The 16,532-nt window shown below is 42.9% G+C and overlaps 1 protein-coding gene across 3 annotated transcripts in view; it reads left to right on the top strand.

Moving 5' to 3' along the window:
* The window catches only part of spag9b (sperm associated antigen 9b), a 43,052-nt gene extending 38,271 nt beyond the window's left edge, over positions 1-4,781 (top strand). For all 3 annotated transcript variants that reach the window (XM_030754442.1, XM_030754443.1, XM_030754444.1), the window contains 4 exons: positions 8-121; positions 351-530; positions 2,221-2,352; positions 2,482-4,781. In XM_030754442.1, the coding sequence (XP_030610302.1) occupies positions 8-121; positions 351-530; positions 2,221-2,352; positions 2,482-2,591 (536 nt within the window). In that variant the 3' untranslated portion in view covers positions 2,592-4,781. The remainder of the gene's footprint in view (positions 1-7; positions 122-350; positions 531-2,220; positions 2,353-2,481) is intronic.
* The last annotated feature ends 11,751 nt before the right edge of the window (positions 4,782-16,532 follow it).

Raw genomic sequence — 16,532 nt, 5'->3', positions numbered from 1 at the left:
CCTCCAGGTACCGGCAAACTGGGCTTCTCGTTTGTCAGGATCACAGCTCTGATGGTGTCGTGTAACCGTCTGTGGATCGGCACCGGCAATGGAGTCGTCATCTCCATCCCTCTGACAGAGAGTGAGTCTGAGAGCACGAGCTGTTTAGTTCTTTCCTAACTTTTTAGCTGAGACATTATTTTTGGTTATTTTGTCCTGAGTTCAGCTTGCAGAGTAGGTACAGTAACTCTGTGAGCGCCGAATGTAGCTGACTGCTCAGGTGGTACTTTTTTAGACAAACATTGACTTTGTGTGTAAAATGTAACTTAATTTAGAAAACTGTGTCTCTGATCCACTCATTGTTTCATTAGCAACCAGCAAGGTTACCAAGGCAGCAGGTAACCAGCCGGGAGGTGTAGTTCGCGTTTATGGCGACGACAGTGGCGACAAAGTCACAGCTGGGACGTTTGTTCCCTACTGCTCCATGGCTCACGCTCAGCTCTCTTTCCACGGTCACCGCGATGCTGTCAAATTCTTCACAGCTGTTCCAGGTGAGTGAACATGAAACCTGCAGCGAGCAGAGATCTGCTAAAGCCCCCCCCCCCTCCCTCCTGCTCTAAACACCTCACAACCTGAGGGTGCATGTTTTGGTTATTGAACAATGTGATTAATGGAATTCTTCTTAAATACACACACGTTTGTTTTTCTTCCTCACATTACCTGATAACTGGCAGCAAACACAAATGTCAGTTTATGTTCATAATAAGACATCTACCTAAACCAAACAATACTGCAGGTTACTGCTGAGAGCTGCTTTGTACAGTACTAAGACAGTCCAGCTGAGTATTATTGGCAGTATAACCCACTTTATCTGACATGGTTTACGTGTCTGTGTCGCTTTGTAATCACACCTTTAAAAAAGGATTCTATTCTGTGTTAGGCTTCTTTGTCTGCTTTAAATACACACTGAGCTGAGCAGATCCTGTTGCAGTTTGAGCCAATAAATATTAAACAACCGTTGCTTTAGAGTTTTTACATGGATTGGCAGAAGGCTGTGCATGCAGATTACTGGCATTGGCAGCAGGTCGCCTGATTCCCCAAAACTGGGAAACTGATAGGTGCAGCTCTATTCCACAGACCTTAGTGTTCACCCAGAACTAACTGGAGAGATTATATAACCCGTCTGGCCTGCTAACACCCTGGGATTCCCCAAGAGGGACTAGAAAACATAATTGGTGAATAAGATGTCAAGAATAATATGAAAAACCACCTAATTCAATGAAATGGATCACAAAACAAAGTGGCAAAGTTCCGGTGTCTGAAGTAAGTGTTGCAGAGTTTAGTCCAGATGCAGTTATCTGTTCACCACTGCCACAGTCATCTGGATGACCTCTGCATCAGCTGATGGAGGAATCCAAACAGCTGGATTCAAACAGCAATGACAGGAGAAGCAGTGTGGGAGCATTCCACAGCTGGCAGTTCATCATGGCTCAGTCACATTTCTTCTTACTGCTCACACTAACAGCCATGTCTGCCTGAAAAGTCCTGAAGCTGAGGCCACGCTGCGGTCTGGGACGTTTGCCTGTAGCTGCTCAGTTCTGAGACCCTGTGGTCTCCTCTGTAGCTGCTCCAGGATTGCAGGCCTCTCTCAGGGGAGTAGAACTGTCAGCGTGATCAGCTGGTGCACATGTAGAAAAGACACAAGTAGATTTGCACAACCTGACACAAGACTGGGAAAACAAACAGTAACCATTTCACCTTCGCATAAAATGACAAGGACTTTGGCTTTTAATGACTTTATCGAATGATGAAGTCACATCTGTTCTTCTATTTGGACTGTTTATCACCACAACCTGATAAGTGTAGGTCCCTCCCAGACCTCTTCAATGACAGTATGCTGAAAGGTTGCTTTGTTTCTTAACTCTGCAGTCAACCTGAGAAGGTTTAAAGTGCAGTGCTTCAGCACACCAACTCCAGCCTTTATTGAATAGTAAAAAAGGGGCAAAATGCTTTAAAAACATAAAATGTAAATACATGGCCTTACAGGAGGCGTGAGAATGCTTTTTGCAAACCTCAGTTCCTGTCGTTCTCAAACAGCTGTGAGCCAGAGAGCTGAAGTCTCACTGCTGTAATACTGGAAATTAACAAGGTCTAAATGTCAGAATGAGAAAATCGGTGTATGAGCAGATGCAATCTGGAGCCCATCGGTGGTGGTTACAGTTTGTGCCTCTGTGCGTTCAGGTCACACAGCTCCATCTGCAGCGTGCGCAGGAGAGGCAGCCGGTGACAAGGCGGCAGATGCTGCAACTCAGGAAGGAGCTAAGTGCATGCTGGTGATGAGCGGAGGAGAAGGTTACATCGACTTCAGAATGGGTGAGTTTAATGCATGAAGTGGTTACAGACTAAGCAGTAGATGGTAGAGGAGAACATGACTGTGTGTGTGTGTGTGTGTGTGTGTGTGTGTGTGTGTGTGTGTGTGTGTGTGTGTGCGTGCGTGTGCAGGCGATGAGGACGGCGAGCTGGAGGAGGCGGAGGACGCCCCCATCAAACTGCAGCCTAAAGCTGAGCGCAGCCACCTTATCGTTTGGCAGGTCTCTGTGACGGAGGGCTGAGCTCTCACTTTTCAGCCGCTCGAGGCCTGATTTGCCTTTTCTCTCAAACCGTGGAGGAGTGGAGGTGGGCGAGCCTCCTCTGCGGGCACGAGTTTAATCAGCACTTTTTCTTCCTCAGCCCTGAACAATAAGAGTCAAACAAGCAAAAACTGCTCAGAGCTTCTCCTCAGCGATAATCTGGATGCATGTTATTGTTTTATTACGTCTTCTCTTTTTTTTCATTTTAATTTCAAGGATTTGAAATGTAATCTGTTATAATGCCTCCTGCTCTTTTAATATTATTTCATGTAAAGCGGTCGTTGAGGATAAAACCGTTATTTTCGTTTGTTATATTCGACATTTCCAGGTTCCCTCCACTCAGTCCGGTGTCTCCGGGCCCATGGTTGGCCTCGGCTTATGCTGAGTCGGTTATTCAAAACAGAAAAATGACCACGTATGAGTTCCCTTTTCGCTCTTTGTAAAATGTTAGATGGACAGCCATTTGTTGAAGCCTTCATTGGACAGCTTTGCTTTTGAAAGTGTGCAAGTCTTTAAGTCAAATGCAGTATAGCACGTACCCAGCTGGTTAGTATCTGTTTATTATCTCCATATTCAATGAGCAGAAGCAGTAGCCCAGTTTGTGCCTCGTGTGTTTCGTCTACATTCAAGTCGCACATCTGTCCCAACACGGAAGCACCAAAGACTGCAGTTCTTCTAACAGCCACTAGAGGGCCCATAGACTCCCATCTTTAAACTTCAGCCGTGAACAGGTGTGATGAAGGTGCTCTTTGGGTGTGTGTCTGTAGTTAGACCTGCACAATTTATGGCTGCAGCTTGCACTGTTATTGGATAACTTGGCACGCCACGCTCTCGTCCTGCTGCGGTCACTTCTGGCTCGAAAAGGCAAACGAGGCTAAACTGCTGATGTTGAGGCTTCAGAATGGAGATTGAGGGAAATCTGCTAATCTTTTCCATGCAGTCACAGATCTGTGCGTGCTGCTATATTTAAAAAAAAAAATATATGAAAACATGTGATCACTATTTGAAGGTAGGTTAAGATCTTCCCAAAAACATCTTTATTTTTATCTTGCTTCACGTGGAGCAGCGTTTGAGCTGTTTGGTTTAAAGAGTCTTTCGGACTTCAGGAATTACTCAGAGCAGCAGTCAGATAAACTATAAAACGTCTACGTTCACACGGGTATTTATGGTCCCCTTGAAAAAGCTCCCTAAGCTTTCATGTAGCACTACGTCACCTGTAAAATCTCGTAACGTTTTGATTTTGAGATTCTCTCACTGCCTCTGGGACGTGACTTTGGGCAGATTTTTCTTCCTGAAAATCAGATGCTTAACTCTGACTGTGTTCATGCACGAGGGGCACAAACTGCAGCTCTAACAGAGTTCAGGTAGCAGCTACATTTAACTCACTGAAAAACTGCTGACAGAGGTTTTGATGAAATGAAATGAAAAGCAGCAGCTGCTCTGTGTGTGTCTGTGTGTGTGCCACAGAGCGCTGCTGAGTCCTTTAGGTATCAAGGCTTGAAAGAACAAATGTGTAACAAAGTATTTATTTTTATTTTCTCAGAAGAATGCTCTGATTGTTACCAAAGGTAAAAGAATATAAAGTTTGCCACATGCTGAAACAGTGCTAGTGTCTGGTCTAAATAACGGCTCCTTCCAGCAGCACGTGTAGATACTGTGCAGGTTTTTCTAACAGGATTCCTAGTGTATAGATGAGATCTATTTTTAGACTTTCATATGTGGGAGTATTTTTAGGGTGTGGGGAAGAGAGAACGTGCTGAACCCAAAACTGAGAGGATTAACCCCCCCCCCCAGTCCCGATCTTCACGTTTGGAGCTAAAAACTGGAAATTAAACACACTTTTCATTTTGCAATAATACCGAAAGCTGGTGGCAGAGCTCGTTTTGCCACCTTTTGTATGAACTTTTCTTTCTCGTGTGTGTTTCTGGCCTGTGCGTCAGTGCGCTGCACTCATGTTGTTGTTTTGTTCTCTGTGTGTTGAACTGTGTGAGAGGCGCGTCCTCGTCACACGAGGGCGTGTGTGTCGTCTCTCCCGGAGAGGAGGAAAAAATGATTTTGCAGTTTAGCCATTTCAGTATTTATTTACAATGATTGAGCCTTTGCAATTCAGAATGTATCTTTGTACATTGAATATGAATATATTTGATTATATATATATGTATGAAACATGAATGTGGCTTGGGTTTCTTGTTTATTGTATGACTTTACTCAGCTATGCACCTCTGAAGGGGAGTGAGCGTGGGGTTTTTAAAAAGTAGAAGCCCTGCATCCTGTCAGCACACACACACACACACGTTTCCATCTCCAGCGTGGGAATCAAGACGAGCTGAAGCCTGGAAGGCACTGATTGGGCAACTCCATCCCATCGCAGCAGGACAGAGGAAGCCTTCTTGTGGAGTCTGCAGACCTCCTCCACACGGCTCCGTCATCCCTCCCCTCTGTGAAGGCTTTTCATTAACTCAGCAGGGGCTCCTCCATATTTGCAGTACAAACACCATCTTGTACTCCTTCAGCATCTCTAGCCTTACTCATTCTTAACAATCAATTAAAGCGACTTTTGTGGGCAAAGTTTTGTCTGCTGGTTATTTTCTAATTGGTTATTGTAGGCGTGCAGGCTCCGCTTGGTTACGTAGAGTAAAATGAAAAGCAGAAATTTAGATTCAGTGAGACTTTATTCAAGTGTCTCAGTCAGCTGTGACAGTATGATCGGGCTGTGCTGCTGTCTGTGCTGCTGTCTGTGCATCGTGGCCAAACTCATTACATCACAAAGCCTACTAGAAATAATCAGGAAGCATCCATCCATCCATTTTCCTATAGCACTTCATGAACTCAAGTAATAAATGATAAATCAATAAATCTTAATAGTTAACAAAACACTTTGTCCCATGTCATTTAGACACTAATGTTACTTGGTTAGGTTTTGTGGATTGTGGTTGTGATTTAGATTCAAATATAAGGAACTGCAGGGAGACCGACCTCACCGTGTCTGTGAGCTAAAGGACACCTCGGGCATATTTCTGATGCCGGTGGCTGTGATGTCATGATGGGCGCACCGATCAGTCGTGAAGCCTTTTAAATTTAAATTTTTTAAAATTAAATTTAAAAAAAATCTGATAATTAACATACTCATTTAAACTGAAATAAACCTAAATTACGTCATTGGCGATTAATAAACAATAACTTAATGTTTATTATGAAGCATTACCCTTTTTCCTAACTGTTTAGCCAGCCGGGGTCATGTGAGGGCTGGAGCCTATCACAGCGGGCGGGGTACACGCTCACAGGCATCTTTGGCCAGCGGGAGGAGCAGGACGGGGAGAGAACAGCACTCCACACACGGTGCATGGTTCAGTTTTATTTACACCTTTATATTGTGAAGATCCTACACTATTAAAAAGAACACACATGATTAGACAAGACAGCACTCGGCAACAGTGGGGAGGAAGACAACGAGGCTCAGAGAGGAGCAGCAAACGCAGCAGAATGCCTCGTTTATTTAGTTTAAATAAATTAATGAACAGAATGAAGTATCTGCGTCAGCGTTGCTGCTTCTAATGCAGTCAAATTAAGGCTAATATCGGAGACATGGCAGAGCTACATAGGGAGCACCATTTGTTCCCTCTGAAATGCTGCCTCTCACTCGGTTTGACGTCCTTTTTTACCATATGGAGCCGGTTATGTCACTTTGTACAACGCATGCTGCAGATTCCAGAGGCTTTCAGCCTGAATGCATTTCTTTACCAACACTAGGTGGCGCGCTTGACCTACAGCGTGTGAATGTTTTCCCAGTGACTTTATTAGAAGGACAGAGCACCCCTCCCCTGCCTGTGATTGGTCTGTGACTGTTCTATTCAAAGCCTGGGTTTCAGCCCATTGAATGAGGGAGAACTGGTGCTTAGCAGGCTGAGAGACAGACAGAGAGGCTTTAATCGCTTCCCAGGCTCTTTGGAGAATGCCTGGCTGTCATGGATCACAGTCATGATAGTGGAGTAGGAGGTTAAGTGATACATATACAGTGGATTTCCCTTCATTCCCCACTTTGTCTACTCGGCCTTGATTTTGAACTCCCTGTTATGACTTTTAGACAGAGCATCACATGACACCAACAACTGTTGCATGGAAGATGTGACCTTAAATTAGTTGTTTGGCAGTTTGAGGGTAATAAGCCCATTCTGCTAAATGGTTATCTGAGAGGGCTGATAGCACCAAAAGAAAAGAGTGTACTCACACTAAATTGAGGATCACAAATATTCTAGGACTGAAAAGAATTTTTTTTCTTTTTACCAAAAATTCACATTGCTCATTTAATAATTTCTTGTGAAGTATGAAAGAACCTTTAAACCTTCCACAAACCAGCATTTAAATAGCATGCAAACCTTTTGTCTGAACTAACTGAAAGTTTGTTGAAATGTGGATCTGTGGCATGTTGAAAAGTACAAGACGATTATATATAAAAAAAAACCAAAACACAACCATAAAACTCGCCACCCCTGAAAAGACTGTATATAAAAGATGGTCCTAGCCACCGTGACATCATCAGCTGGACCACCATTTTTAAGGATTGAGGTTGAAAACTGTAAATTTATTACACAGATTTAATATCTTGTAACCTCTCTCTGTTTAACTTCTCATCACTGCATGTATAAAATCCCCCCTGGCATGTTTTATTTTTTGTTATATTTTTGTTTGTATTATGTCAGTGTTCTGATAATGGTTAATAAAGATATTTTTAAAAAACAAAAAAACCATTGAGGTTGATGTTTTGACTCATCTTGATTTTTTTTTTGTGAAACTAGATGTGGCTGTGTGGATGAGAAGGTAAATAGAGCTGCAGTATAAAAGATGGCCGTAGTTACCCTGATGTCGCCCACTGGTTTGTGAAGTTCTGTTTCGGAACCTCCAGATTCGCATTTTTACCATCGCCATCTTGTTGTTTTGAAACCGGATGTGATGAGAAGAGTGGGTCACTAAGTGGGAAACCGCACGCCCACATCCTAACGACTTACAACTCGTTAGCCATTGAGCATATCTCAGATAATCCTCATTTCTAAAACACCAAAATTTACTTTTTAATTGATTTACTTTTTTTTTTTTAATATAACCTGAAATGAGTGGCTGAGCCTATAAACTCAGCAGTGTTTACAGAGGTCAAGTCAGAAAGCTCTTTTTCTGTAGTCTTCTTTAGGACCCAAACTCTTTTTGCAGCCACACATATTGCCCCCTGGTGGCCATTAAAAAGAATGCAGGTTTAACCAGTTCCATGTTGAATTCACTTTTCAGACCAATACGCTATTACCATCTTTTATACTGTGCATGGGTTCAGCAGTGGAGCCTCAGCTAATGCTAGTGTTGGCTACCTTGCTTGGTTAACAGTAAGCATTTATTGTGATAGTGAATGGGATGCTAACTTTGGCTAGCAAAAACTGAACAATGGCTTCCTTTAAGTCTTGATACAATATAAATGGGTAAGCTACAGAGTTTGCTACCTGTGCAGTTTTATTGAATGTGGAATTTAGCTCTTAGCTTAGCTTCCTCTTTCACTTAGAACATTTTCTTTTCTTTTCTTTTCTTTTCTTTTCTTTTCTTTTCTTTTCTTTTCTTTTCTTTTCTTTTCTTTTCTTTTCTTTTCTTTTCTTTTCTTTTCTTTTCTTTTCTTTTCTTTTCTTTTCTTTTCTTTTCTTTTCTGTTACCCATGTAAGTTTCATTGGACTCTCCAGAATACAACCTTTGAGACTTTTGGGACCAAGCTGCCTACATGGTAAAATTCATCATTTTAATATTCCCTTCAATCATGCATGTCCTGAAAAGGTCACCGGCATTAATATCAGCCTGCAAACGGTAGAAAAAATTCTCTCCTGACATTTTGCACCACCTAACTGTACCATTTTAGAGGCTACTCCACAGTTATGTAAGATAGCCAGATGGTGGGTTATCCAGGTCCCATCACTACCGTGACCTCTGGATCCTCTCGTGGTAACTGCTGCCCTGGACGCTCCGGGTCAACTGACCTACTGATACTGCTGCAAATGTCTGTTTACGGGAACACAGAATTGCTCTGAGGTGAAATCCTGCCAGGAACATGCTATAAAATGAGGTTTAAACTGCGTCTTTGTGTGTGCATGCAGTCTTGCAGGCAATCTTTCAAAGAAGGTCAAGAGAGGTGTAATGAGGTGGGCACTGACTTTGCTGAATGCCACCCTTTCACCACAAGAAGGCAAATACACAAAGTAGAAATTGCCGCTTTACAAAAATGCTCCCTCTCCTCGAGACAGATTTGCTGTTGTGCATCTATTCAGCATGACTCGTGGGTAACTCACAAGCACACACACCTTGTGAGTGTGTGTTTTTAACGCAGTTGGTTGCCTGCGTTGCGTGTCACGGCCCTCATCTGCTATGTCATCTCAGCTGGCTTGACACAGCCTTCCCGGGTGGAGGATAAACACACAGCTGGAGTCCCCCCACCATCTATTTCTGTCCCCTCGATCTTCCCCATCACTCTTTTCACACTCTGCTCTTCCTCTTTTTATTCCACGTCTTTCTTCGTGTTTTTCCTTGCACGATGACAGGTCTCCCTTCCCATGATAATCATGACTTTCATCAGTGAGGCTCTTTGTGTGTGGGTGACATTAGACTGCTTAAAACTGAGATGACAGTGTGTATGACGCCATCTGGAATAATTAAACCCCAGCCCCGCACGTCTTTGTTGTGCTTCCATTGATTTTAAACTAAATAAACAGATTTAAGAATATACTTTGTCAGGTCTGCGCGCACGTTCAGTTCATACAAATCCACAGGCACTCGTGCACGCTCGTTTCTCTTTTACCATCCACGAGCCTGAGGCAAAGACAAAAGAGAGAACCTCTCATGCGCTTTGTGCTTCATTTTTCTAAACTCCTCCTGTCATGGTGACTCGCAGCATTTCCTCTGCTCAGGCTTTGAACTTTGTTGTTTGGTTGTTGTCGTGTATGCCCTGTCAGGCCACACCGCAGGCAGCAGTGATGAGTCCAACACTCACATCACTTAAATTTACAAGAATGAGTTTAACACATTCAACATAAATAAAGTTCACTATCTCTGCATATTTGCAGAGGGGTTTCTACAGTGTATCTTAAAGCATTATGAAACTATTTTACCTTAAATGCTTGAAAAGCCTTTTGAAGATACACTGACCTGTAATAAAAAGAATGGCACCAAGCACAAGTTTTCATCCTACCAAGCACAGGCTTGCTAACCAACCTGCTGATAGCTAACCCATCCTCTACCCTCCTGCCCCCATTGGTTAGGCCTGGCTGCTTTGTGTTGGAACAATTTGTAGACTGTGCTGCATTTACCCTTTAGTGCTTGAAGCTGATTTGCATGTTGATTTGGTGCAGAGGTTTACAATAGATGTTCTGAACACAACCCTCCTATTTATGCAGGCTTGGCACAGCGATGAGTAGTACCCTGGCTTGTGACACCTGAGGCTGGGTTTGTGTTGCCTTTCTGTCTCAAACTGTGGATCTGTCACGTCTAAGCTAAATGTGGTAACCACTTCAGACCGAGCACAGCTGAATGTACCAGTAGCCTGTAATTACCACTTGTGGCCACAAAGCCCACTGTGATGCTAGTCAGCAGAAGATCATCATCATCATAATCATCATCATGTGTCATAGCCAGATGGCTCTCATAATGTGTCCGAACTATAGCAATTTCTTCTTTTTGACCATATCCATGAAACTTTCATGGGGGCAAGAACCTTGGTAACCAATTTTCTGACCTCCTGGTTTGAGCAGTGGCTGGCCCAACGCATGCTGAGAACCTACCGGAACTGGTTCATCTCAAAGGCAGCTATTCTTATTGGGAGAGCTGCATTAAGGGACCATGATTCACAAGCATACAGGAGGACCACGAGCATGAAATTTTGTTTCCTCTGTCTCGCCAAACTGTAGCAAAAGTTACATAGTGGAAAAATGGCATGTTTCTAATGTATTATGTTTCCTGAGGTCCTTAGACCTGCTGAGCATAAAGTTCTTGAGTAATGAATGCTAATAAATGGACTGTAGTCTTTATGCCCTGCAGTTCTTTCCAAAACAAAATAAATACTTGAATTGCCCAGTGGAAGAGTCTTCCTGGTGAACGAAAGAGGTAAATGAAAAAATAATCCAATTTTCAGTTTAATATTAATTTTAGTTATCTAGCACCAAATCACAACAACCGTTGCCTCAAAGCGCTTTATAGTTGAAGGTAAAGACCCTAGAGTAATACAGAGAAAACCCAACAATCACACAACCTGGTATGAGCAGCACTTGGTGACAGTGGGAAAGAAAAACACCCTTTTAACAGGAAGAAACCTCCAGCAGAACCAGGCTCAGGGAGGGGGGGTCATCTGCTGTGACTGTTTGAGGAGTAGCTGGTCAACAGATCTCAGGGACCTAGAGGGAACATAAGGTGTTAAGAGTTCAGCGAGATATGATGGGGCCAACCCATTAAGGGATTTAAAAACATGCAACAAAATCTTAAAATCAATCCTAAAATGCACAGGAAGCCAGTGAAGGGAGGCCACAACAGAGGAGATAGGTTCTGTTTTTAGAGTTCTGGAAAGAAGGCGAGCAGCTGCATTTTGGACCAACTGAAGGCGTGAAAGGGAGTCCTGATTTACACCGACGTAAACGGCATTACAGAAGTCAAGACGAGCTGAAATGAAAGCGTGTATAACTCTCTCAAAAGGATTGAAATATAAGAAGGGCCTGACGATAGAAAGAAGCCTCAGTTGGTAAAAACTTGATTTCAAGGCAGAATTGATCTGTTTCTTCTATTTTCACATCAAGGTTGTTTTACAACGGGCTTAACATAAAGACCCAGAGGGCCCAGGTCCAATTTTGTAGCTCTGCTAGAACTACTGGATCTATGTATCATGACCTCAGTCTCGCTCTCATTAAATTTTTAAAAAAGCTAAACCCATCCAGGCTTTCAGGGGCAGATAGATTTAGGAATCATCTGCATAGAAGTGGAAGGAGATACCATATATTTTGAGAATTGATCTCAGGGGACATAAATATAAAGAGAAGAGAATTGGCCCCAGAACAGACTCCTGTGGAGCTCCACATAGGAGCAGTGCAGAGGAAAAGGTTGAGCCTTCAAAACGGACTAAAACTCTCTGACAAGTATGACCTAAACCACCCCAAAGCTATGCCTTTTACCCCCACACAGTACTCCAGATGAGAAATAAGAATACTGTGGTCAGCGGTGTCAAAGGCAGCTGTGAGATCTAGAAGGATTAAAATGGAAGCTAATAAAACGTCAAATATAAACTCTTAAGAGCGCTGATTCTGTGCAGTGAAATGCCTTAAAACCAGACTGCAGCACCTCAACAATCCCATGCATGTCTACAAAAGGTTGAAGCTGAAGAACCACCTTGTCTAAAATCTTTGAAATAAAAGGAAGCTTAGAGATTAGGCGAAAATTGGCTCATCAGCTTTATCCCTCTATAGTTGCTACAGCTCTGCACATCAGTGCCAGTCCACTTCTTCTCACTCAGGCATCCTCTGCCCTCCATTCCTCCATATCATTTGGACCAACTGCCTTTTCACTCCTCATCCTTCTTCATAGTTGCCCTCACTTCCTCCTTACTAATCCTCTGCACTTCCTGATTCACTAACTGTCCTCCCTCCCTTCTCCCTCCCTCTCTCATTTTCTACATTCATGAGCTCCTCGAAGTACTCCTTCCATCTTCTCAGCACACTTCCTTCAGTTCAGTGTTTATATAGTCCCAAATTACAACAAACACTCACCTCAAGGTGAAATTAGTACATTTTTCCCTGCTTTTTCTTTGCTAATCTCTTGCTTTGAATACTTTCCTGTAATTTTTCTTCCACCACCAAGTCTCCTTGCCCTGTTTCTTCTGTCCAGAGGACACACCAGACACCTTCTTGACAGTTTACAGCAGTACGTTCCCAGCCAACTCTTCTCTAAGACCCAGAGCCTGTCTCAACTCCTTCCTGAACTCTGTGCAACATTCTTCCCTCTTTGACTTCCACCATTTAATCCTGGGCTCTGCCCTCACTCTTGGTTTCCAAACTCATCCTACACACTGATGGGGCCTAGCTGCAGTCTACTACCTCATTCAGACTGCACCTTCTGCATAAGGTATAGTTTACCTGTGTGCACCGTCCTCCACTCTTATACATCTAGCAGGTAAAGCTGAGATTTACCAATCCCAGCATTAATTATGGATCATCAGATAGGTAAACAATACCCAGAAAGTCCAGTGTTTCCTTATGGATGAATATGGCCATTGCAGATGTAAACATGTGATGTGCACAGATAAAAAAAAAAGAATACCACACATGTAACACATATCTTTTAAAAATAATAAGGGATTAGACACAAACGATAAAGAAAACCCGTGGCACTCCTGAGTGCTCTGCTATGACAACATGACAAGAAAGATGAGGAAAGGCAGAATTAAATTTAGATTTAAAAAAAGGATATTAGTAATCCTATTAAAGGAGGACAATTAAATCAGGATTAATACCAGCTGTCATATTTTTTTTAATTTAAAAAATGGGGCAAGTATCCCCAAAAGTCTAATAATTCTAGTTTTTAATAATAATTATAGATGTTCCTTAACACCTCACCTGTGTAATTAATATAAACTGTGATCAAGGCTAGATATCCTACTGGGGTAATGAGGGTATCCGAGAGGCTATTAACCCAAAATACACAAGCTTCATTACTTTCCCTTGAAACCAACCAGTGAAATTATTAGTTGACTGACATTAATTAATTGCCAGTTGTTGTTTTTTTTAAACTTATTTATTTATTTTAACGGAGAAAAAAAGGCCCATAGTTTGATAAGGAGCTCCTCTACAAGTCAGATGGCTGCTGATACAACTGGTACTGCAAATCTTTAACAAAGTGCCATCAATCAAATGAGTTGGTTTGCTCACAGAAACCAGCAGCAGGGATGTTCAGCCCATAGACTGTATATTAAAGATGGCCGTTGTAACGTGACACATTGATTTCTGGAATACTCGTTTGGAAGCCTCAGTTCTCCTCACTGGATGAAAGCGAGAAGTTCAAAGTTGTCAGCTAACATTAGCAAACTTATCTAGCAAGCTGTATCTATAAACTGGACTTCATAAACCAGAGGGTGACACGGTAACGACATCCATCTTTTATTTTGCTATCTGTGGCAGCAACACCTTCCTGATAGCATTACCTTCAGCCATAACAACCAGCTGCTTCCTACACACACACATTTCTGCTGGGTTTCCTACTCTTCTAATGTCTAGTTATTGATTCTAAACAGCTGCTATTAACAGAAGCTTTTTAATGCATGCTAATTGGCCTGTAACAAGACCAATTAGCATGCATTAGCAGAATGCTGGCATTTTATGGGTAAAAACCACTTGGCTGTTAGAAAAAACAAACAAACAAAATAATATATTTAGGATTTTTAGATCAGTTATTACTATTTTTCTGTTCAATCAAAATAAAAATTACATCTTTGCTAATGCTAGCTAGTTATTTTTTCAGGCATTGAAAGCAAACCCACAGATTACTGTATGTGTGTTGCAGCATTGTTTAGCGTTTGTGTTTTCTTCCCTGTAGAAAAATGAAATGAAATGGTGCAAGCTGTTCATGTGATATTCTAATGCAAACTGTAAAACAGTGACTGCAGCATCAGTCCTCTCCTCAAATACCGGGTAAGTCTCCCAGTTTGACCGCCTGTTCAGACGAGGCAAAGCTGGGTCAGCGAGGACAGACTGTCTGTGTGTCAGAGGTCTGGTCCATCCTCCTTCTGCCTTTTGGATGCTCTGACTGGTGCCATGAACACTGTCAGGATGAATGAGCTTTTAGCATTTGCTCCATTCTCTGCCCTCGCCGCTGCTCGTCTGTCTGCCTGTCTCTCTCGCTCTTCGTCATCCCCAGCCCCCACTTTCTTTCAAAAACAGCACCAAACACTGTGATGTGGAAAGATGATTTCAAATTGCTCCCGAGTTCAAATCACACTGAAGTTTGCTGATGAGATATAAAAATGAACAAGGGGGAGAAAACAGGTGAGACAGGAAAAGAGGAGTAGATGTATTTTGAGAAGCAGAGCCCAAGGGTGAGATGAGTCACTCCACCCTCCCAAACCCTTTGGGGTCTAACACACACACACACACACACCACCCTCGCTCTGCTCTAACTTTCATCCATACACTGGTTCACACACTCAAACATACGAGAGCTGCACTCGACCTGTCAGCTGCACAGTGTGGTTCTCCCTGTGAATCGTCACTCACAGCATAACCAAATGTAATCTAATGATACGCCACATCGACATGGAGCGCACAATATCACATCTTCTCAAGTCCCTTTGATTAGCAAAAATGAGTCTCTCCCACTCTTGTCGATTTAATTTTCAGCCACATTAAACCGTGAATATCATTCTATTGAGTCTAATCCTCGGAGGAGAATTTTTGCATGGAAGTTACGTAACGCTCACACAGAGGGCAAACACAATCATCCCTCTTTCATCCTTTTTACACAAATCTCCCAGAAACAGCAGTGTCACATCACATGCTGGGCTGTATGTCCTCGTGTGGAAGCCGTCGAGGTACGGGGATAGATGTGCTGAACACTGCTCGTCCTCAGGCTGACTCAGCGCAGAGTCACTAATGTATCCTCTCTTTTGAATCCTGGAGGCGGTCGTCATGGTGAACTGCTCTCTGACCCGTCCTACAGCACTGTGTGCTGTCACAGATACACACAGCGGAGGCAGCACAGGGTCCATAACGCTTGGCTCTGAAGCAGTTATGGTTACTTCCTGCTTTGCTTGGTATTCAGTGCCTTCGAGGCCTTTCTGGGGACGGTGTGTGGGTTTCATGGTCTCTGCCTTCACATTGAGGTACAGTTGGGGCCTGCAGGGAGCACTGCTGTTTTGGAAGTTGGGGTAGAAGAGAAGAAGACAGTTTGTCCTTACCTCTGCCCTGCAGAGCGTGGAGACACACAACTCCCAGTCACATACTCTGTATGTGTGTGTGTGTGTGTGTGTGTGTGTGTGTGTGTGTGTGTGTGTGTGTGTGTGTGTGTGTGTGTGTGTGTGTGTGTGTCTGGCTCTCCTGTCTGGCTGCTTGCCCTCCATCCTCCTGCCCACCGCTTCAACTTCCTGTTCCCTTAGTTGGGCTTCCTTTAGTGGATCAGAGAATATTTTGTTGGAAATCTGATCACATGATTAGTGGATCTATAGATTAGTATCCACACTGCTGCACCCTCCACTGAACAGCACAGAGAGTTTGTGCATGTACTCAGGGAGAGCTCACAGGTTTGTGTCTTTTTTTTAAATAACTTTGGAAACCCACAAGAGCAAAAGGGCTGAAGACCATTTCTCAGTTTGTTTTCACTTCCTGTTTGGTTTAGGCATCAAAACTACTTGGTTGAACTTAGGTAAAGATCACAGTTTGGGTTCAAATGCAGCCTGTTACACTCCATTCTCTATGATGCAGAGTTAAGCTGTCTAAAGGTGATATCAGCAAACATTTTCCACTCATTTCTCATACGCCTGATAGATATTATTGGATGATTTTTATAGGGGAGCAAAGTTTCCACTCCTTAAATGAGCCCTTATGTGTGCTCTGTGAGATCAGGATAACTAACACTACCAGTTTCTCCTGTTGTCATTTTCAATGCACTTGACCTTGGCTCAAGGTCAAAGGCCCAGCATTTTATTTAGAAAACAGCGTAAAACTTGTAGGGAGAAAACGTCTGCATGTGTCACCAGAGAAAGTTATTCATAAAGATTGCACTATATGAGGTAACCTTTTGTTTGCCCACTGTCTGGGCTTGTAAATGTCAAGTGTACAGTGTTTTAACTTTTGGGAATGTTCGCTGTAAGACAAGGAAAATGTAGAAGCTCCGATTCAAAACTGTGTTTAAACTGTTCTGTATTTAAAGATG

Source organism: Archocentrus centrarchus, chromosome 19, assembly GCF_007364275.1.
Source record: "Archocentrus centrarchus isolate MPI-CPG fArcCen1 chromosome 19, fArcCen1, whole genome shotgun sequence".
Classification (NCBI taxonomy): Eukaryota; Metazoa; Chordata; class Actinopteri; order Cichliformes; family Cichlidae; genus Archocentrus; species Archocentrus centrarchus.
The sequence above is the reverse complement of the archived record's forward strand: the minus strand, read 5'-3'. Positions and strand labels throughout refer to the sequence as shown.